The 24,868-nt window shown below is 36.6% G+C and overlaps 1 protein-coding gene across 2 annotated transcripts in view; it reads left to right on the top strand.

Moving 5' to 3' along the window:
• The window catches only part of prkn (parkin RBR E3 ubiquitin protein ligase), a 123,778-nt gene that overhangs the window by 40,397 nt on the left and 58,513 nt on the right, over positions 1–24,868 (top strand). For both annotated transcript variants that reach the window (XM_026224488.1, XM_026224489.1), the window contains exons 3-4: positions 7,112–7,331; positions 11,162–11,280. In XM_026224488.1, coding sequence (XP_026080273.1) covers positions 7,112–7,331; positions 11,162–11,280 — 339 coding nt within the window. The remainder of the gene's footprint in view (positions 1–7,111; positions 7,332–11,161; positions 11,281–24,868) is intronic.

The raw sequence follows: 24,868 nt of genomic DNA, 5'->3' as shown, positions 1-24,868 counted from the left end.
CCTTTCACACTCCCCACACTCTGAAGGAGCAATACAGATAAACGCCAGTGCTCTGAAGGTTACATTCAAGGACTCTGGCTGTCTGAGAGTCATCCTCACCCTTGCCTACTACCTCACCAAGGAGCCAATCACCATCTTATTTCAGCTTTGCCCCACGTGTTTGCGCAGGCCAAAAATATACTCAGCGCAAGTATGCAAGCGTGAATGCTTGGTCAATGCATCACAAGGACGGAGTCCCCTTGTAAATACTTAATGTGGTTCTGTGGCGTTTTCAAAGAGGATGTTGGTTCCTGGCATGTGATGTTGCCGTGCTGATGCTGTCCTAGACTTCTTAAGTAGCTTAACCAGCAGGATGCCCTTGATTTACAGGTTTCACCACTGAAAACCAGCAATAAATAGCCTGGAAATTAATTCTAATGTTGATCCTCCCCACTTTTGCAAAATGAAGTGCTGAGGTGGTTGAAACTCCTGGCACATTTTAGTCACAGTGTCCTCTCAGGCCCTGTGTCTTCAAGCCCAGCTCTCCAAACCATCTGTCTACATAGGGAAGTGTCTCAGCAGAGCCAGACTCACATTGTCAGTGTTCTCCAAAGGTGCTTAGTCATCTCTGATAGAACTAACGTAGTGGATTTTAACTGGCTCCCTAGTGGTGCTTTAATAGGGTATTTTATAAAATGCTAATTTGAAAGTGGGCTTTATTATGTTATATTAAATGCTGTTATATGGTATTTCAATGTATGTTTTTCATGGTCATATCCAGTTTTGACAAACATGCCAGCAAATTCATTGCTTGAAGAAGTAAAAATTAGAACTTAGTAATGTTACTGTACTCTTCTGTGGAACACAGCTTTGATCTGGGTGATGTATTATAAAAGTAGTGTTGTGCGCTATTTTCTTATAAGCTGTATGTCTTATGAGGCTATCTTATTAAAATGTTATTTACTGAAAAACTCGGCTCTTAAATTTCATTTGTACTTTCACATATTCAGATTCAAATATGCCTAGCACCAAAATTTTTAATCAAACCCAGCTTATTTGAGTCTGTTAAAACCTCAGTAGGTTGAATCTTAGTAAAAACAGAGGCCTGGAGAGGGTCAAAGTCCAAATGCTCCAGAGTCCATGATAAGACCATAAAAATGTGGTCTATGACTTGAAATGGACTGAAGTGCTACAACACTGCCAACAACAAGTTTGATTGCATGGAAGTGCATGTGGGATCTGAGAGCTACAAGACTTGGTTATAAGTAAATATAAGTAAATTATTATAAGTAAATAAAGGTTTAACATTATGTATTTTCACTACGCAATGCTATTATAATATTTAAAATGTAGTGCACAAAATGTTTGTAACGATTTTATGGTGCATTTTTCTCATTTTTGGAACTTGAAAACCCTTAGTAAAATTACTTTTGTTTTAATTAAAATTAGGAGTATTGTAGTCGAAACCAGCTTACACAAATACTTGTCTGTGAGTTATTTAGTCAAATCTTCATTAACCGACAGGAGCTTTCCATTGAATCATTTGAATCGCGCACAACACAAAACTGACGGGAGCGGTTTTCGGTAGAAAACTGACGGAATTTAAAACTTTCAGATGACACACAGCTCATTATCTCTCTTTCACTGTAAGTTACCAAAAACACACATGAGAACACGAAACACACAGTAGAAGCACATTTGTGTGGCAGAGCAGCTCTCTCTCGCACTTTATGACGTGACAGATAACTTGTTGTCCAGACCTGTTCCATTCACACAGTGCATGTTTTTCAAGAATGCGGTTGTGAGTACAGAAAGTTTACAGTTGTGAGTTCAGTTACAGATTACGTATATCACGCCCATAAGTAATCAAACTGTGTGTGAATGTAACCGTGTCATTACCGTATATTCTACTGTGTTAGGTACACTTTTCTAATACTGGGTTGGACCCCCTTTTGCCTTCAGAACTGCCTTAATTCTTCATGGCATAGATCCAACAAGGTGTTGGAAACTTTCCTCAGAGATTTTGGTCCATATTGACATGATAGCATCACGCTGTTGCTGCAGATTTGTTCGGCTGCACATCCATGATGTGAGTCTCCTGTTCCACCACAACCCAAAGCTGCTCTATTGGATTGAGATCTGGTGACTGTGGAGGCCATTTGAGTTGAGTGAACTCGTTGTCATGTTCAAGAAGCCAGTCTGAGATGATTTGAGCTTTGTGACATGGTGCATTATCCTGCTGGAAATAGCCATCAGAAGATGGGTACACTGTTGTCATAAAGGGATGGACATGGACATCAATACTCAGGTAGCCTGTGGCATTTAAACAATGCTCAATTGGTACTAAGAGGTCCAAAGTGTGCCAAGAAAATATCCCTCACATTAAACCACCAGCAGCAGCCTGAACCGTTGAGACAAGTCCGGATGGATCCATGCTTTATGTTCTTTACGCAAAATTCTGACCATACCATCTGAATGTTGCAGCAGAAATCAAGACTCATCAGACCAGGCATTGCTTTTCCAATTTTCTATTGTCCAATTTTGGTGAGCCTGTGTGAATTATAGCCTCTGTTTCCTGTTCTTAGCTGACAGGAGGCACCCGGTGTGGTCTTCTGCTGCTGTAGCCCATGTTGTGCGTTCAGAGATGGTATTCTGCATACCTTGGTTGTAACAAATGGTTATTTGAGTTACTGTTGCCTTTCTTTCATCTCTAACCAGTCTGCCCATTCTCCTCTGACATCGACAAGGCATTTCATTCCACACAACTGCCGTTCACTGGATATTTTCTCTTTTTCTAACCATTCTCTGTAAACCCTAGAGATGGTTGTGCGTGAAAATCCCAGTAGATAAGCAGTTTCTGAAATAGTCAGACCAGCCCGTCTGGCACCAACAACCATTCCATGTTCAAAATCACTTAAATCCCCTTTCTTCCCCATTCCGATGCTCAGTTTGAACTTCAGCAAGTCGTCTTCCCCACATCTAGATGCCTAAATGCATTGAGTTGCAGTAGGGGTGTGCGATATGACGATTTTTGATCGTGGACGATAAAAAGGTCTCCAAATATCGTAGTATCATGCTACAGCGCACATTGTCAGCTGCAGTTCTGGCGCCTCCATCACATACTGTACAACTAGGGCTGGGAAAGTAAATCTATGCATCGTGAATCGAGAAATGATTCAGCATCGATTCTGAGATTTTCAGAATGCATCGCGATTCTTTCTTGAATCAATTCTGAGATTAATTATGAACAGCAGATGGCACTGCATACTTTAAAAACACCCGTACTCTGCTTGTTTCCAAATCATTACAGACACTTCAAGTCAACTCAAGCAAGCAAGCAATTTGTGTTACCAAGCAACTGAACAGGTTTACCTAATAAAGTGCCGGTGAGTGTATTCTATGTATATAATGTATTCTAAATATAGTACCAGTGAAAAGTTTGGACAAATGAATGGGAAAGTGTCCACATTTTTGACTGTTACTGTACTATAATATACTGTACACAAAGAATATCTGCCTTACTTATATTATTACTCCCTAATATCGATATCGCCTCCCAAAAAAAAAACCATAATGATCGAGCTCTATTAAGGACTGAAAAACAGGACCGACAACCATATTCTGCTGCTTTATGAACTTGGCGCAGGTTTACGCAGAATCCAAAAAATAAAGATGGCCCTGACGAACAAGTTGCTTGGCAGTGCCAAGCTGTGGAAAAACAGTCTTTGCGTTACCTTCCTTCTGATCCCAATGGGATCCCAAACATCATAAGTGTACCTCAAAGAACAGTACAAAATATTAAACACAGGCAGTTCATGACCCCTTTAATTTGTTGAGTCAGAATCAAAATGGAAACCTGAAGAATGTCAAGTCAACGTCTAGACTGAGTCAGAATGCTCCGGAGTCCATTACAAGATGGACTCCAGATAGACTCAAGTGGAAGAAGAGTGCAAATGGGATTTTAGAGCAACAAAGATCATGTTTTTCAATAAATACTGGTTTAATTTAATGTATTTGCTATAGACAAAGCTTTTAGAAAACCAATTCCAAATGCTCCAGAGTCCATGACAAGACCATGAATCTACTGTCTCAGAATTGAGATGGACTCAACACTACTGTTAGTTCTTAGGTGGCGTACCAAGTTGGGATATGCAGAGTATAAATGGGATTTGAAAGCTACAAGACTAGGTTTGTCAGTAAATTGTAGTTTACCCTGTCTTTTTTCCTCCCGCAAATCAGCACATTCTTTAGAGTTTCTCTTCTTGTTTTAAATATGCTTACAAGTAAAAAAAAAAAAAAAAAAAACTTTCAGTTTTAATTCTTAAACTGTCTGCTAATCACACAGAATTGGTATTCAGCTCACAGTCAAAGCTAATCCATTGTCTCTGTATGATGAAAAATATATGAATATGTTGTGCCCTGATGCCAGCAAAATGACCGTAAATGACCTTGAGAAATTGTCCAGACTCTGGGGCTGCTTATGACTCCGGATGAAAGACAAATTGATTGTCTCCATGCTTTCAGTATTGAAATTCAGCCACTGTGTAAATTTAAAGAGCCAAGTCATTGCTAATGCACAATGTCCCTGTCTTTTAAAAAGACTGACTTGTTGATCAGGCTCCCCTAAGAGAATGTCTCAACTGAAAAAGGTCACGTGTATAAAATGAAGGCACTTTCAGCTCATCAGGAATACAAGCCCCACTCTGTCCCCAAAGTAACTGGATTTGAAATTGTAAAAAAAAAAAAAAAAAAAAAAAAACATGAATAAATGTCGGCGTCAAGGCAGCTGACAACATCAAATGCACTTGCCGGGGAGACTCTATTCTTAGGTTATGGCTGATTTTCCCACTTCTTAGTTTTGTGCTCAGTTTTCATATTGTGTGTGTGTGTGTATGTTTTGTTTGGATCAATGCTTTTTCTAAATGTCACGAGTTCACATCCTGGAAATTGCTTTTTATCTCAGAGTGCATTTGCAGCGTTATTCTTGCCCAAAGCTTTAGAGAACAGGGTTTATCAGGAAAAATGCTGGCTCCATTAATGTGAATTAGAGGTTATCGCATGTATAGACCATAGACGTACCATTCGAATCAGAAGGGTCATCTCACTGTTTGCACCGTTGTTTAATATTTTTGTCTTGAAATACAAATGCAAAGTCAAAAACACACTGCCGTTGTACTAAATTGATATTGACCAGCATATTTTATGTCACAGCGGTCTTTAAAGCATCCCTCATGTAACTAATGCTAATTTCCATTCCTGCATTTCTTGATAAGGATCTTGTATTGTGTTGCTATGGCCGCTTCGTTTTCCAGCACGTGGCCCATCTTTGTTAAAGCCTGTATTAGAAGTCTCCTTTATGGCAGGAAAATGTGATAAGGCTTAGCTGTTGGTTCGATCACCTGGAGCGAGAGGGTCTTTCTTTAATTTATGCTGTGCCATTGAAAAATCAACCCTCAGTGACTGCTGGGGAAAATGGACAAGATGAGACTCACATCTTTCATTTTGTCTGTCTATGTTGCTAAAACCAAGAAATAAATACTTGTTTGAGGATGGTTTCAGACAAAAGAACCATTTTCCCTGTCAAAGCGGTTTTCTCTTAAAGGAATGTTTTTGTATGCTTTGCATCAAATGTTCTGCTGTTATCCATCTAGAAATGGGTCTCTACTCAACAAATGGGGGAAAATACAAATGGTTAGAGCATTAAAGTTTAATAATTGTTGTGTGAATCAACATGTGCTAAAGAAAATTTGATAAAATTGTATGAATTAAACAGTATTGGAAAACAAGGGTAAAAATGCAGAATGTGTCTCTGGATGTTCTTAAAAAGAAATATTATTATTTGCAGCTTGGCAGATGTGGTCACTTTGAACTGTCATTGTATAAAAAAGGGTATGTTGCATAAGGTTTTTCAGTTTTGGGTGACCTAGATTACTTTGAATACCACTAAAAGATGAAAAAGCACTGCCATTTTAAATAATTGGTATGTGCATTAATTATTCATTAAAAAGGAATTGTAAAAAGTATAATAATAATAATTAATAACCAGAGTATACTTCTAGATCATTTATAGAAGTATGGAATATATCATACAAGTCATATGGGCTTATTTTATTTTATTTTATTTTATTTATTTTACATTTACAATTTACATCTTTTTTTCTTTTTAACCTTGGCAGATAAATTGTCATTGTAATAAAAACACACCAATAAAAAAAAGTGTGTATTGGCATCATTAGATTTTTCATTTGATCGAACTGTTTCTTTAAATATTCACATAAAAGTAGCAAAAAAAATTGCTAAAATAATCAAGTTATGAACATTGCCGCATCTCTACGCATAGAGACCAAATCTTTAGTCATATACAGAAGGAAAATTAAGGGACTGTCTCTGAAACCAAGCGAATACCTAATGGAATTGTACAGTATTAAAGAATGTCTCATACTGTATGATATATTTTATATTTTTTCTGCCCTTTGTCAGTGTCTTACAGTGATTGGCATGTTTATTCTCTCTCTACCGTTTTTTTTTTTCTTTTTTTTCGGCTCTAAAATCCTGCGGCGTATGTGCCAGCTTGATTACTTGCATTTGTGAAGGTACTTGTGATGGCAAAGTTTGATCCTTTCTTTCCTCATGCTTGAGACAGAAATGAAAGACAACCGGATGAAAAGATCATCTCCTTATGCGCTTTTGAGACTACAGCACCATAAAATTACTATTCATATACCTGTCGCTGTGGCTGGTCTAAGAAAAAAACATGTTTTAAGCACTTCTTGTTCTGATGCGGGGTTTTACATTTTAGTTTTTACATTAATAATCACCATAAATTATTAATTGGTTATTATAAGTGAACCAGTGAGAACTATTACAAACTTGATCATCATAAAATCTAATTTACATGAGGACATCCACCACCTCTACATCTAAATTATAATTAATCTATTCAGAATGAAACCCAAACTTCAAAGTGTAGATGTTTCTAAAGAACATGAGAAGTGTATAGCAGATATAGTGGTGCATAATGGGTCACAAACCAAAAACATTTGAGAATCCCTAAGGTATAGTGGTATTAAACATGGATGAGGCTATTGTGAAGAGTGTTGAAGTACTATCTGCTTGTCATCTTCTGTGACAGGGCTGTGATCTCCCCGAGCAGAGCACGGTTCATGTGGTTCTGCCCCCATCCACCTTGAGCCAGCGCTCTGAGTTGGTCCAGCAGCACAGGACGGGTGGAGGGATGGAGAGCTTGACCCGACTTGACCTCAGTGGCTCCCGGCTGACCAGCGTGTCTGAAGGCTTAGCTGTCATTCTGGAGACAGATGCGTCCAGACAAGGGAACCTCGTTGGACACACAGGTACAGGGCGTAGTTCTGTGTTTGTTGTTGTTGTTGTTTTGTGCGTATGTTTGAGCCACTGTAGAATGTATTTTAAATCCAGTGCTAGCTGATGTTTTATAATGGTGAAGAAGCACCAATTTCGCTTTCCAATGTAGCAACGTGTAGCATTTTTTTTTTTTTTTTATATAATTTTTTGTCTAAATGTTACTGAACATGAAGTAATCAACATAGGCTAATTGAAAACAATGTGCTTCTATCTACTATACAAAAAAACTATGCATACAACTCACTGCAGTTTCCAACAGAACACTAACAAAGATTATCAGTTAATAAAGACTTATTTTTGCATGGTTCCTTGCACAAGACTAAAGTGGCTGAGTGGGGCAGTTGTACACTCGCTGTTGGACCCGTTGTGATTCGATGAGGTGCTCCTCCACTAAGGGCATCATTTTGTCAGTTCTTTCCCTCATCTCCTGCACATGGTCAATCAGAGATCGGTGTCGGGAAACTTGGCCTTCGCTGGCTTCTTTGGCCATATCTAATAACACACAGATGGTATCCTAAAGCCATTTTCCTCCGAAAAGCCACCTCCAAGAGTATTGCCAAGGAGTTGTTCAGCAACCTTTGTTTTATGATCAGCAAGTACTGTTAGAAATCAGAAAATCCATTATCAACATGGACAACAACTTAAGGAGTGATTTTCATTCACACTCCTCACCGTTCCAGATGAATATCCCTGACCACCTGTGCTGGTGGCCCATTGTTTTTCTACAAAAGAAACACCACAGGAGATGTGGCAAACGAGGTAGTGTTGCTAACAGACTAAAAGCCGCTACCGCCGCCATTGGATTCCGCCTATTGTACCTATGCTATGCCCTCTTCCCCAGTTTGGTCGTAGTGGAGTGCATTCACAGCTTTTGTGCCAGCTAAACGGAGGACTTCAAACAGTGAGTGATCCACCGCTCAGGATGGCCTATTTCAACGTGCGGCCTATGGTAAACAAGACCAAAACATGTGGTCACATATATTACATGAACAAAAACTTTTATTCTGGATGCTGGAATATATATATATATATATATATATATATATATATATATATATATATATATATATATATATATATATATATATATATATATATATATATATATATATATATATATATATATATATATTTCTTCTCATTGTTTTCACTATGTTCGGGCCAGAAGAGAAACATTAACGAAATAAATTAAAACAGTTATATTTACCACATATTAGGAGATTTGTCTCTCGTCGTCTCTAAAGGGTTCTGATAATGCGGGCATTCACCAGCATAAGTTTGAGTCTCACAAAGTTTGCATGTTGCTTGTATGATATCCACTGGCTCGCTTACATGATTTAAAACAGAAGTAGCCTATTTCCAATATTGCAATGCACCCGTGCTACATCCCAGAATAATCAGATGTGTCGTGGACTTTTCCTGTAACAACGAGCTGAAAAATGTCAAATAAACCCAAATAATTCACAACTTATTTTATCACTTAATATTCTCTTTATAATATTATGTTTATGACATTCATCTGTGTCTCTGCAGGAAATAATCCATTATTTATCTGCTCTAAGATATTGGCCAAACTCTCTTAACGGTTTGATAATGATAACAGAAGAATTTACATTGATCAGCCGATACCGATATGGTGGCCGATATATCATGCATATAAATAAATAATAATATATTATATTTTATGGATGCTTCCTGTGCCGTCTTAAAGCAATTGCCTCAGATTCTCTTTCTACGTGACGCTTTCAGTCCCACCAAACTAGAATTCTTTTGTATTGTATATCCTTTCATTTACATTAGTGTGTGCACCACTAAGGCTTTGGTGACCTCCTTTTCGGCAGTAATATGCAGCTCTCAGAGAGAGTGTTTGAATGTTTTTGTTAGCGCACAGGTTGGTGAAGTGGATGCTGTCATTTGCCACAATGGCAGCGCTTTTACAAGCTGTCCTCTGCCCGCCCTTCCCTTTTCAACCTCGCTCTGGCTAGCGGCCCACTCGGCTACTTAGTCCAATCATGACACCTCTTTTATCCAGCCCTTCTTCCTGTAAAAGCGTAATGGAGGAATCCTGCAGAAATCATAAATAATAGGGTGCCTGTCTTATAAAACCCACTCCGCTCGATTTATTGTCAGCCGTGTCAAGGTATCGTGTACTGTACCTCCTCGGTGCCCCATGCTTTTAGCTCTAATGAGAATGCTGCTCTTGGGTGTGTGCATGAGTGATTTAAACTGGTATGGGACAGACTGATAGGACAAGTCCTCTTTAAACTAAATCATTTGCCAGGAAGATGTCTGGATCGTCTTTTCTGGCTAATTGGACCGTGGGCTCTTTGTCCTGGGTCTATGGTGGTTTGCTGAAGCACGGCTGCACCTTGTTCTTATCCTCTACTCAGTGGTCTAACCAACCTACTTGCATCCCATTCAAAACACTCCACAGTTGTAAACTAAAAGAGCACAAGAAGCAATGGAAACGAAAGTTAAGTTGCTCAGTTGGTCCCATTCATGCATTCTTAAATTAAGGAATGCACTGGATATATAAAAGTGTAATTTTTGTCATCAAACAGAATTTAAAAAATGTGTTTTTCTGAACTGGTTTCCCAAACAGTCTTATTGTCTGCCATTGTTAAAATGAAAAAATAATCTCACAATCTTTTTTTAACAACTGTGTTATGCAATATTTGTATTAAAATATATATGTTTGTGCATGTTTTCTAGCATATTAGTGACAAGTGCAAGTCGTGTGCCACTCACAGATGAGACAGATTTTTTTTTAGGCCTATTACTTATATAGGCTATACATTTTCCTTAAAGCATCCCATTTTGTCCCAGGGCTTGAAAACCTGTGCCTAGTTAGGTCCATGCAGAAACTTGTAAATGATTCTTGTTGTGGCACCGTTTAGTGACATCATTGAGTTTTTGGGAAAACATCAATGTCGGTCACAGCGCCTTTTAATTGTTGTTTTGGATCCAGTGATTATTTATTTACAAATTATAAACTCTGATTATGACAAGTGTAGTATAAAAGCTTTGTTAATTAGAGGAATAACAGGTTAGCTGGAATATGTTAATTGTGACTATGCTTTCAGTTAAATCATGGGTTAAGGAACAAAATTAAAGAACCATGGACAGTTGCCACAAATTAATAAGTTGTAGGAATGAATTAACATGTTGTAGGACAGCCTTTCTGTCCTGTGTCCCGCAGGCCTGCAAAGCGCACAATATGAAATAATTATCTGGGGAAATGACTTTGTTACTACATTTCTATTGCTATACATGTTAAAGAATTTGTGTTGGTTCTATTTTAATGTACTTTTAAGTTCAAATCACATTAAAAACTTAATTTGTACATTGTGAATGAATGATGATGTGTTTATATAGTCACTCACAGCCGCTCGCATGTGTTTTGTGCATGAGCCGCTCGCAGCCCAACATTAAATCGGTTAAGCAACCATAGACAGCTTTAATCGATTGCGTCTCTTATTGACAATTAATGGATCATCAATTAATCACTGACATCCCTAATTTCGACATTAGTTCACGTCAGTAGACAGTATTTGATGTAAATATCTCCCATCTCTCATTCTATTTCAAGGGTAAGTGATGTAAACCATGTGTTATGTTCCAAATCTTAATAAAGTTGCTGACCAGCTGATAATAATTTAAGTTTTTACATGCTCGATGCTAACCAACAAATGATTTACTGTGTACTGGGATAGGAGTAACTGTGATGGGACAGTAAACCACAAAATAAACCACACTTAGTGTTATCGCATGGTTTTCATGATGTTTATGGTTGTTTTTACAGAAGCTAAAGCCCAGAGCAGTTTCTATGTGTTCTGTAAGACGGTCTGCAAGGCCATTCAGCCTGGAAAACTACGTGTTCGCTGCAGAGTCTGCAAAGAAGGCACTCTTACGCTCAGCAGGGTACGTATATGTACACACAGTATATGCTTCTTTGATTGCTAGAACACCTAATCCTAACTATCTACTTTGCATAGAAACTTTCTTCTTAATTCAAAGATTCCAATTTACTAGTATCTTTGTTGTTTGTTATTCAGAACACATTTAGATACAATTATTATACAAAAGTTATATCACTTTTATTCTCACCTTTATCAAAATATATATATTTCCTTTTTTCTTTTTCTTTTTTGGCTCGTGGTTCCATGAAGAACCTTTAACACCCATCGAACCTTTTTTTTTTTTTTACTACACACACACAAAAAAAGTTATTTCAAGGAAAATGGTTCACTCAAAAATTACCCAATGATTTATTCACCCTCAAGCCATCCTAAGAGCCCCGCTGTCTTGCGAACATGACAGTATGACAGTTAGTGGCAGCTAGATATTAAGGTTTATAAAGTTTTACAAATGGATATTTTTCTTACAAAAACGCTTCACTTCACTTCAAAAAGCCTTTGTAAACCCTCCAGAACCATATGTAGTTTTTTTTTTTTTTTTTTTTGCTTTTTTTAAATCGTGTGGAGGCCATTTTTAGGGCTCAAAATCTCGATCCCCATTCACTGCAATTATAAAGCTTGGAAGAGTCAGGACATTTTGTAATATAACTCCAGTTGTATTCTTCTGAAAGAAGAAAGTCATATACACCTAGGATGGCTTAAGGGGAAGAAGTGTAAATCATAGGGTAATTTTCATTTTTGAGTAAACTGTCCCTTGAAGGTAATCAACGTTAAAGTATTTTCATATCTTTTCTTTTTCTTTTTTTGTTTAATTGATGTGACACTCAATCCTAACTTTAATTCAATTAAACATGAATTTCATATATATATATATATATATATATACAGTATTGTTCAAAATAATAGCAGTACAATGCGACTAACCAGAATAATCAAGGTTTTTAGTATATTTTTTATTGCTACGTGGCAAACAAATTACCAGTAGGTTCAGTAGATTGTCAGAAAACAAACAAGACCCAGCATTCATGATATGCACGCTCTTAAGACTGTGCAATTGGGCAATTAGTTGAAAGGGGTGTGTTCAAAAAAATAGCAGTGTCTACCTTTGACTGTACAAACTCAAAACTATTTTGTACAAACATTTTTTTTTCTGGGATTTAGCAATCCTGTGAATCACTAAACTAATATTTAGTTGTATGACCACAGTTTTTTAAAACTGCTTGACATCTGTGTGGCATGGAGTCAACCAACTTGTGGCACCTCTCAGCTGTTATTCCACTCCATGATTCTTTAACAACATTCCACAATTCATTCACATTTCTTGGTTTTGCTTCAGAAACAGCATTTTTGATATCACCCCACAAGTTCTCAATTGGATTAAGGTCTGGAGATTGGGCTGGCCACTCCATAACATTAATTTTGTTGGTTTGGAACCAAGACTTTGCCCGTTTACTAGTGTGTTTTGGGTCATTGTCTTGTTGAAACAACCATTTCAAGGGCATGTCCTCTTCAGCATAGGGCAACATGACCTCTTCAAGTATTTTAACATATGCAAACTGATCCATGATCCCTGGTATGCGATAAATAGGCCCAACACCATAGTAGGAGAAACATGCCCATATCATGATGCTTGCACCTCCATGCTTCACTGTCTTCACTGTGTACTGTGGCTTGAATTCAGAGTTTGGGGGTCGTCTCACAAACTGCCTGTGGCCCTTGGACCCAAAAAGAACAATTTTACTCTCATCAGTCCACAAAATGTTCCTCCATTTCTCTTTAGGCCAGTTGATGTGTTCTTTGGCAAATTGTAACCTCTTCTGCACATGCCTTTTTTTTAACAGAGGGACTTTGCGGGGGATTCTTGAAAATAGATTAGCTTCACACAGACGTCTTCTAACTGTCACAGTACTTACAGGTAACTCCAGACTGTCTTTGATCATCCTGGAGGTGATCATTGGCTGAGCCTTTGCCATTCTGGTTATTCTTCTATCCATTTTGATGGTTGTCTTCCGTTTTCTTCCACGTCTCTCTGGTTTTGCTCTCCATTTTAAGGCATTGGAGATCATTTTAGCTGAACAGCCTATCATTTTTTGCACCTCTTTATAGGTTTTCCCCTCTCTAATCAACTTTTTAATCAAAGTACGCTGTTCTTCTGAACAATGTCTTGAACGACCCATTTTCCTCAGCTTTCAAATGCATGTTCAACAAGTGTTGGCTTCATCCTTAAATAGGGGCCACCTGATTCACACCTGTTTCTTCACAAAATTGATGACCTCAGTGATTGAATGCCACACTGCTATTTTTTTGAACACACCCCTTTCAACTAATTCAACTAATTGCCCAATTGCACAGCCTTAAGAGCGTGCATATCATGAATGCTGGGTCTCATTTGTTTTCTGAGAATCTACTGAACCTACTGGTAACTTGTTTGCCACGTAGCAATAAAAAAATATACGAAAAACCTTGATTATTCTGGTTAGTCACATTGTACTGCTATTATTTTGAACAATACTGTATATATATATATATATATATATATATATATATATATATATATAATAAAATTACTTTTTATATATGTAAATATAATACTTTCCTGAATCCAATATATATTATGAATCCAACATTGATACAATAAATACATTTCTAAGAATTTGCCATGGGAAGATTTTCCCTTTTCTTTATTATGGTTAATTGTATCATAATAGTTAGATCCTTGCAACTCTGGTTAAATCACTCATTTTAAACAAGCTGTGGCGGGTTATTATAATTCAGCCTCATGCTCCAGCAACAGAAACTGCATCACTGAATGATGACTGTAGGGGAAAAGCCTGCTTATTATTGCTGTTCTTTAGTCCACATTCATAAGCGCTTTGAGACAACAAGAACAAAAAAAAACCTAACCAGAAACATTTGCTCTGTTGCCCCAAGTCTCATAACTAACTAACAGTGACACTTCTTCGCCTGAAGTATGAATACAGAACAGCACAAGCCCACGTCTCGCTGCCCCCACATGGCTGTCATAAGCCCCATCCCTCTGTAGTTCCGCCCGTGGCCTGTTTTATCTTTCGGTCCGTATGGACTTTCTGTCCCAATGCGTGGGCAGCATTCCCACCTCTCCGCATTCTGCCGCTGTTTGGGAAGGCTGACTGACACGTCGCTAAGCCGCACCTGCCTTTTCTTTTCGCTCGCGGTGGTCTTCGGCACTGAGAATCTGTTTGTCCACTGTCTCGGTGCCAGTGCCGCCCCATTCCTTTGCCAATCTTGTGATGCGTCTGGCTCTTAACATCCTCGGGCCTGAAATGGTTTCCAGCTCTTCTCATCTAACTCTCTCCAGAGAACTTTCTCCAAATATGCTGAGAAGACTGCAAAGTTTACACACTCGCTGTCAGAGCACTTCATTTGGACCTTTGGAGATATTGGACTTAGGAGCAATTTCAATCAAATACATTAATCTCCATCAGCAACTCCTAGCTTAAACATCCAGCTTCGGCTTTTAAAAGATTTGTGTGCATGATGTAGACACTTTTCCACCAGGATCTTCAAAACCTACATCACTGAATTAGGCCTTGAGGGGGGAAAACCTGCTTATTATTGCTGTTACGAGTTTCTTTGCGCTTTGAACATTAATAGAAAATAACCTTGGCTTACATTTCTCTAGAACACAATTATGAGAAATACAGTTTTGACTACATTGCTGGCATTATAAATATCGCAATGTGCCCTAAGGCTTTAATTAGAAGTTTTAATTATAATGTTCGGGTTGTTCCAATGGTAATGAAACCCCAGCCCCATAGATATTACATTACAGGCTTAGCATTTCAGATTTAATATTTGTCGTACATTGTATATCAAGTTGAGCTATTTGGTTGTATTTTCCATAAAGTTCACCTAAAAATTGAAAAAAATTACCATTTACTTACCTCAAATTGTTATAAATCGAGGTGTATGGGTTTGTTCCCCCTCGGCTACAATTTTTTTTTTTTTTTTGTAATATCAGGATTTGTGTTTTTATCATGATTCTTTGTCATGTTTGTTTCTCTAATTTGCAAGCTGCTTTTTATTGTTAATTAATTTTGGTCCCACTTTATATTAAGAGTCCCTAATACCTGTGTACTTACATAGTAACTAGATGTGTACATAGTATGTAACCACAGTGTAAGTACACATTGGTACATGGTATCTACTGCTGTAATTTTTGTGTAAATACACACATGTAAAAACCCACTGAATGGTATGTGTACAAATGTGTAACAGGACATTGGTAACAACACTTTTTGGTAATGAAAGTACAAATGTGTTACAGGACTAACAGCACTTTTTGGTAAAGAAAGTGTTACACTTTATATTAGATTTATCATGTAATTTTCTCTGATGTTACACAGCAGCAGTCAGTAAGTTAGGCTTTACATATAAATCGTGTTTGGTGTCCAGAATGTTACACTTTATATTAAGTGGACAGCTCCTGAGGAATTACCACCCTGTTGCTGAGGAATATAATGTAGCGTTCTAGTATCTAGGCTATTTTATTAATACAAATCGCGGGGAAGTGTTGACAAGGTTATTTGCGATCTCTCTCTCTCTCTCTCTCTCTCTCTCTCTCTCTCTCTGTGTGTGTGTGTGTGTGTGTGTGTGTGTGTGTGGGTTTGTGTGCATCAATTAAAGCAGTGCATTAATATGGAACCGTGATTAAACTGACTTTGACCTTTAAACTGACCTGTGCATTAGGATGTTTTACTGCATATCTGCTAACCAATCAGAGTCCAGTATTCAGACAGTCCATGGAATAAAGCCTCTATAATTACAGAACACAAAGAATTTGTGGAATGTTTTTTTTTTTTTTCTCTTTCTTCCCCTGTGAATGTCAGAATATGAAAATCTGTCTCTCTTCCATTTCATTTTTTTGTTTTTGTTTTTTACAGTGGCAAAGCCCACATAATGATACCTTATGTGAATTATCTGGTAATCATTGGCTGCGCTTCGAAAGGTCAACAGCAAACAGGGTCAGCTTTGAGCATCGCATTACAACGCTTCACCTGCTTGCAACACGGTGCCAGGGGTAATGCTGTGGCCCCATGCTTCGCTCCACACAGTTCAATAAACTGCGAAACACTGACACAAATCACATTAAAAGGCCTTTAGAATTGTGATTAATGGCTATTTATTACTTGGATGTTAATAGTAAGTAATAAATAATTCCTGGCAAATATTTATTCAAATATTTATTCAAATAAAGTACCAAAAAATTGGGTTTTGGATTTCCCATTGTTTGTCTAAATACAACAGCGGTTTTATGGCAATGAACATTCAATTCACATGGAAATTAAATATAAAACATATATTAATGTATCAAATAAAATAAATTAGTTATTGATAAACTTAGACTATCATTCAAAAGTTTCGGAATGTTTTTGTAAAAAGTGTCTTGAAGGGATAGTTCACCCCCCAAAAAATAATATTCTGTCATTAATTACTCACCCTCATGTTGTTCCAAACCCGTAAGTCTTTCGATCACGTTCAAAACACAAATTAAGATATTTTTGATGAATTCCGAGAGCTGTCTGACCCGCCCATATACAGCAAGGATCCTTACATGATCAAGGTCCAGAAACATAGCAAGGGAATCTGTAAAATAACCCTTGTGACATTAGGGGTTCGACCATAATTTACGAATGTGGATACTCTCCAAAATGGCGCTAGTGTGATGCACAGGAGACAAATTGTCGAATTAAGTTGTTATATAAAGTAGTATTCTCGTACCTTCGTAAAATTCTGGTTGATCCCCTAATGTCACATGGACTACTTTGTCCTTGCTATGTTTCTGGACCTTGATCGTGTAATGACACTTGCTGTCTATGGGAGGGTCAGAGAGATCACGCAATGCATCAAAAATATCTTAATTTGTGTTCCGAAGATGAACGGAGGTCTTACGGGCTTTGAACTACATGAGGGTAAGTAATTAATGGAAGAATTAAAAAATTTTGGTGAACTACCCCTTTGAGGCCTGTTCACACCAAGGACTCTAACGATAAAGACAACTATAAAGATAAACCATATTAGCGTTCACAGTAATGAACAATATCATGGATTCAGATTGGGTGTCAAAAAAATTTTTCTGAAAGTGATTCCACTGATATTATTTATTTGTGGATTTATTGCTATAGCTGTGGCATGGACTCTGCTATACTTAAATATTAAGAACAATTTTTTGAACTATATCTTTATTGTTATCTTTATAGTTACCATCCTTAGTGTGAACAGGCCTTTATGGTCACCAAGGCTGCATTCATCTGAACAAAAATACTGTAAAAGTTGTCAGATATTATTTCAATTCAAATTTACATTTTTTATCTTAATATATTTAAAAATATATATACATTTATGTCATGACAAAGCTGAATTTTCAATGTCGTTAATCCAGTCTTCAGTGTCACATGGTCCATATTATTATTTTTAGTAGTATTCGTACTAGTAGTAGTATTACTACTAAAGTGTGGAAATATTTTTTGATGATTCATTGATGAACAGAAATTTAATTCGGGCAGAATTTAATTCAGAACAGAATTTATTTGAAATAGAAATCTTTTGTAAAATGATTAATGTATATCAACCCATTCTCACTCCAAAGGCGTCAAAAACCGAAGCATGGTCAAGCGCCCCTAGCGTCACTTTTATGACGCCAAATGTGCCTCTCGGCGTCGACTATCGAAGCACTACGACCTTCATTGCTTTCAGTGGGAAACTTTTGGCGTCAGAATTCGACACAAGGACATGAGATGTTTATCGCTATGAAATCACGTTCAAGAAGTCTCATTCAGCACACATCGCGCGATACTTGCTATCAGTTCCACAGTTTGGGTGAGTAGTCGTATATACGCTCTTTTAATGCCTTTTATCAAATGTATTCTGTCTTCTTTATTAATCAGATTAGTGCCATATGTTTAATCGCTGTATTATATCGGTCATCCGCGGCTGTCTTTGAGTTTCATTGCGTTTAAATAAATGAACACAGCTGCTAATTAGTGTGATTAAACTCTATCTGTCACGTGACGTGCCATAGACCTTCGATCCGTTTTATATTATTATTAATTTCAGGATCAATGATGTAAGTTGTATTTGTAGTAAAATCATGGTAATCACGACACAATAGTAATAAATGAATTGTGAAGTTAAAACACAGTAAATGGGACATTAGTAACTGTAACTGTAGTTTTACTATGATATATTAATAATCAATACAACAATACAATAATCACCAAACCAGCTATGTTTGTATCACTGTAATGTTAGTGTTTTTATGTGCTTTTATATGACAGATATCACAGTAATCATGTGTTCTGTACCATGCTTTTAATACCTTTTAATGTGAATCCAAAAAAAAAAAAAAAATCAAATTAAAAATAAATAATAAAACATGTATTTTTCCATCTTGCAGTTCATTCATATCAGTTTATATATATATATATATATATATATATATATATATATATATATATATATATATATATATATATATATATATATATATATATATATAAATATTTTGCTCACAGATCATTATTAACATTCTGTATATAATTCAATTTTATTTTCTCTCCCCTTTTTTATTATTTTTATTTTTAGCTGAAAAGACGTAAAGGCAGTCAGCCCAGTGGTGTTTCTGGAGAGGGATTCCTTCAGAAATGGAGAAGACAGAAAGCTGCGGAGGCAGATATTTGCAGCAGTAAGTCTGTGATAGTTTGTCTCTTTTATCAAAAATTCCTGCTGTTATAATTTGTACAGCATTTGTTGTTTCTTAAACTGTTGCACTGTCCAAATACCCACACTTGCCATCTTTTCACTTGACCACTTGATTACTTATTTGAAGTCTTTCCTGTATTTGGCCTAGTGTTCGAGTGAGCATGATGACCACGAGTGTGTGTCGAACTTTTCATGACCTGATGACTGTGTTTCCCAATCCTGATCCTGGAGAACCCCAGCACTGCACGGTTTTGGTGTCTCTCTTATCTGCCTTGGAGTCTTCACTGATGAGCTGATGAGTTGAATCAGGTGTGTTTGATCAGGGAGACATCTCGAATGTGCAGTGTTGGGGTTCTCCAGGACCAGGATTGGGAGCCACTGCCTTATGGGACACTTATGTGTTTAAAGAGATTTTTAATATCTAATTATCAATATTTCACATACTGTACATTGGACAGCTTTCCATGACCTCTTGTGAGATCTCGGCAAAAAGTCTGACGATTTATTCCAAAACATGATGCATGATGGGATACACTAAGCTTTGTATAGCGCTCCGGAGCAGTATTGGAGAGGTTTAGTGTGTGTTAAGGACGCTGTGCTATGGCATTATTAAGACCGGGGACAGTCTTGTGCACACACTGTCACGTACACACACTCTCAAGTGGCCAAGACTGCAAGTGTGGGTATCTGGACGGGGTCAAAGTCTTAAAAATGATCCCTAAACACATCACAGTCTTAATAATCCAGTTTAACACTTGTATGATATTGTACAAGCCCCAGGACTGTCTCATCTGACACTATCAAAGAATTCATATGACTATAGCTTGTTATTAATTACTTGCTTTCAATAATGGATTCATTTAACATTTAATTATACAGCATCTTTACAGAGGTGTAATGTACAAGCTGCACGTAATTAATAATATGTCCTTCCTTCTGTCTTACAGGATTTTTTCCAGATAATGCTGTTCTTCTTTTTCAGGTCTAAAATATCGAGCTCAACAGCTATTTTAAGAGCCAACCCTCACAAACCTTCCTAAAACCTAAAAGAGCTATTACTGAGTCTCAGCGAATCTTGCCATGATCAGCTCTTCCCAGGTACATTTGTTTACTCCAAAAATGCTCTGGTCTGAATCTTACTTTAAATTAACTTAATTATGTTTAATGAGCAATATTAATTGCACAGAGAGTAAGTAGAGATTATCTTGTTTCACAGAAGAGAAGGAAGACCAAGGATATGATTTGCTCAGGATGAGGAATGAAGATGGCCATCTTGAGCTCAAACAAACAGAAGTCCTCTGGTATGTGTGTGTTGAAGCAATGTTATACAACATTTTATGATGATCTCTCACAGAACTGGTCATGTCAGCCTTGATTTCGTTTTATACTATTACAATTACAGCATGTTAGCAAAGTGTGACTGGACATTTTTAATATTATGTTTTTAAAAACACACCACCTGTTTTATTAGCAGACAAGTGTCATGAAATTGGTTTAGTTGATATAAACACCAATTGACATTATTTCATTGTTTTGTAAATGTTATGTTATTAATTGTGAATTGATAGTGGATTGGTTTGAAGCCAGGCATTACACTGCACAGACTAAAACACATTTGTGAGAGAAGTCAGGAACTTTGGAGAAAGATTCTAGAGGAAAAAAACACATTTACTGCAACAACAGATGAATTCTAGAGTCTCTGAGAACTACACATGCTAATGTCTCATGAGCAAGACCTTTGCTTCTGTAACTTTTTCTTAATTCTTGCAGAATGACATATTTATTGTAGTATTTTTATTTGTACAGATGATCTCATCAGCCAAATGAGGGGTTTTGACCAAGTGATGCTCTTGAAAGGAGTGAAAGAAGAGGATGTGGTAAATTGTCTTCAGAGAAAAGCTTCTCAAAAGATCTTAAAACAGCTTGAAGAATGGTAAGTGTACAGTACTACAAGGGTCATAGTTACTCACCCTGCTAAAACCACACAGAACATAAGCTGCGCTCTCTGTCCATTAAACAACTTCTTCTGCATTGTTTGTTTCACTTTGACCAGGTCTGGGATCTTAGGACTGAGAGATCATCTGGCTGAGAACAAGCTACACCTCATCAGTGCTGGACATCAACCACAAACTGTTTCCAGACACGAGAGAAGAAGATCACGATGGGGAGATGAAACCAGTTTAGATGTGATGATGGGAATCATTATTTTCTGAAACAGTATCACATGTCTAATATGTATCACATGATCTGTATCACAGTTGACTGGATGGGACTGTGTGACTTTTAAGGACATTTCATCACTCATCTGTGTGAACTGTATATGAGGTTAATGTATCTTTAATGATAATTATTTTCATTGAATCTTATTTGTCTTGATGCTACTTTATCAAGTTTATAGTCTATGCTTCAATAAAATGAAAATGGTGAATATTGTGTTCTGAAGATTCTTGGTAAATACATCATTTTACTAGGTAGGCTCATATGTGTTTATTTTAGACTTGGAAAAACGACATATTAATTATTGGGATTATTTTTTTATTTAAGACATGAACATTTTTGATCGGATTAATAACATCTGGGACATCAGTACACCAGAAAGTAATTTTTTTATATTTTAGTAACAAATATGCACATTTTTTGTGAAATACAGGGAGTTACAAGATTAATTATTCTGCATTACAAGATGGTGCCATGGGCTTTATTGTTACAAGCACTTGACGGATAACTGAGAATGTAGCAGGAATGATCAACGTGGATCTTGTACTGCATTAAAACCAAGAGCACGCACATTACTGATGTCCAGCACATGAGGAGCAAGATACGGGGGTGAGGAGGACATTTTTACACTGATTTCGGCTAATTAGTTATATATAATGCTAATATATATATATATATATATATATATATATATATATATATATATATATATATATATATATATATATATATATATATATATATATATATATATATAAATTAATATTCTTAGCACTGCATGAATTTGTCCTTGTGTAATAGTGAAGTATCACAATGTGTATACATTGTCCTTGATTACTGCTTTACAGTGGGGAATAGATAATGGCAAGTTGTTGCAGGTTCATCCATTATATTTCTTGCCATTTACTTCAAAAATCAAAGAAATAATCTATTATTTTCATTATTAAATCATTTCTTTATAATTTTTCCATGTTTCATCAGATGGCCTCACAATGTCCTGTCAAAAGGTATAATAGCCATGATGAATAGAATAGAAAACAGAGGACTGTGAAAACTGTCAGATATAAATGTGACTCAGCTCAGTTTGTTGTTCATGATGAGGAGAATACATATATGTAGGTTTTACTGCCCTGCTACCCCCAGGGGCCCAGTAGCACCCCCCGGAAGAGCCCAAAACTGTACATTTCAAATGGCTGTAAATCAGAGTCCAATTAACATATCAAAGAGAAAATGGGCAGGATTATTACTTATGCTATGCTGATAAAATAATGTTGAGCTCAGTTTTCAGAAATAAGTGGAAAGCTGGCATAAAAGCATTTTAAATATTGCTCACTGTAAAATACCACATTTCAGCCTGCCTCTCAAATATATCATAGAGGTTTGCACAATAAACATATTTAGATATCCAGTTTACCTTAAAATAAATAATTTATTTAGTTTCGTTAATAAAAAGTTTTAAACTACATTACCCACAAGCCTCCGTCGTTCTATCTATGCAAAGGCAACACTAGGGGGCTGTTTTTGTAGTTCATTGAAGTTATGCTTAGGGTTAGGATTAGGATCTCGCTAAAGATGTCATTTTTCTCAAGATAGCAACACTTCATTGTTGACTTAATATATTACTAATGTGATGATAGGAGCAAAACATACTTTTTAACATGATGCGCTGTTTAATATGGGTTAAAAGATAGTCCAACCACAGACTGTCCTGAAAAGTCATAGCCAATGGCATCTAAGCTGAGCAGCAGCGTCACACTTCCTTATCCATGTATGACAGATGTCTTTCGTTTTTCGGCTGAAGGGATAGATTCGGTTAACAATAGATTAAGCTTGCTACTTATTAGATTCTGTTTTATTAACGTCTTCACCTTCCTCCGTTGTTCAGCTTGACAAAAATTGGGCAATATTGATGTGCACATGCCCAGCAGTCGCAGTTGTATCCAACAGATAGATTCCTCTCATTAAATATAAGACACATTTTTAAGATTTGTATATTTTTTTTTTGACCAAAGACAAATATATTTACTAATCAAATGACGTGCTTCTAAAATTTACATTGTATATTACATTGTGTTTTAAAGTTAAAATTGTTCACATTTGTGTTTCTGTGATTTACCATTCTCTACCATTTGAACCCTAGGAATAAAAACAGAAATTATAAATGAATGAATGAATGAATGAACAAATAAATACATAAAGCATAATAAACATGCATATTTTTGTAAGGATCTTCCATTATTTATTGATATGTCAAACTCATTTAAAGTCAACATGCCCAAATTACTACACTGCATCCTCTGTCACCAAGCTCGTTTTTGCCACCATAAAGAATAAAAAGGCAGTTATGTTGTAAACATTAACTATTTTCAGTATGCAAATGAAAATGCTTTTATTAAAAAACAAAACAGTAAATACAGTATGTCTTTCAGAGAACACTGGAAAAAGATCAATTTTATTAAAAAAATTAAATTGACCAACACAATGTAAATGTTTCAAACTCACAAAAAAAACACCATGAAGACATGCATGTCAAGTGTGCAATATCATCTTTAAAACTCAATCAGCACAGCATCAAATAAACACTGATTGTCTGAACAATGGAAGACAGAGAAAGTGTTCAGGAAAACAAACACCTGCTAGCTTTGACAATAACATCATGAATTCACTTCATGACTGGAGCTAGGGGATGACTGTGTATGAATATCTCCTTTACTAAAACTCTTAATTAAAGTCTAAAAAGTTCACTGTATGAAGCTTGAAAAAGAGAACAAAATGCTTTATCAATACGAAAAATACTATTTTTAACTATTGTTTTCATCACTGGTTCTGTAATGTATTCATTATGAGCTTATAAATAAAACAAAGTTACATCTTCTGCAAAAATCAAACCACTGCAAAGTCTAATCACTGATCCAGGGACCATATCTGTGTGTGTGGGGGATAAAGAGTTAACGAGGTGAGTCCTTGTGCATGATGGAGAACTGCAGTGTTATCCTCAAACAATCCTGTAAAACAGAAATATTACATTACATTCAACTTATACATTACACTGTGTTTTGTTTAGACCATAAAAGCAGCCTCTGTAAAGATGCTGTAAAATTAAATGTTAAATGAATCCATTATTGAAAGCAAGTAATTAATAACAAGCTATAGTCATATGAATTCTTTTGATAGTGTCAGATGAGACCGTCCTGGGGCTTGTACAATATCATACAAGTGTTAAACTGGATTATTAAGACTGTGATGTGTTTAGTACAGTATGTGAAATATTGATAATTAGATATTAAAAATCTCTTTAAACACATAAGTGTCCCATAAGGCAGTGGCTCCCAATCCTGGTCCTGGAGAACCCCAACACTGCACATTTGAGATGTCTCCCTGATCAAACACACCTGATTCAACTCATCAGCTCATCAGTGAAGACTCCAAGGCAGATAAGAGAGACACCAAAACCGTGCAGTGCTGGGGTTCTCCAGGATCAGGATTGGGAAACACAGTCATCAGGTCATGAAAAGTTCGACACACACTCGTGGTCATCATGCTCACTCGAACACTAGGCCAAATACAGGAAAGACTTCAAATAAGTAATCAAGTGGTCAAGTGAAAAGATGGCAAGTGTGGGTATTTGGACAGTG

This window comes from Carassius auratus, chromosome 38 (genome assembly GCF_003368295.1).
Source record: "Carassius auratus strain Wakin chromosome 38, ASM336829v1, whole genome shotgun sequence".
Taxonomy (NCBI): Eukaryota; Metazoa; Chordata; class Actinopteri; order Cypriniformes; family Cyprinidae; genus Carassius; species Carassius auratus.
This window is presented reverse-complemented; position numbering and strand designations above follow the sequence as displayed.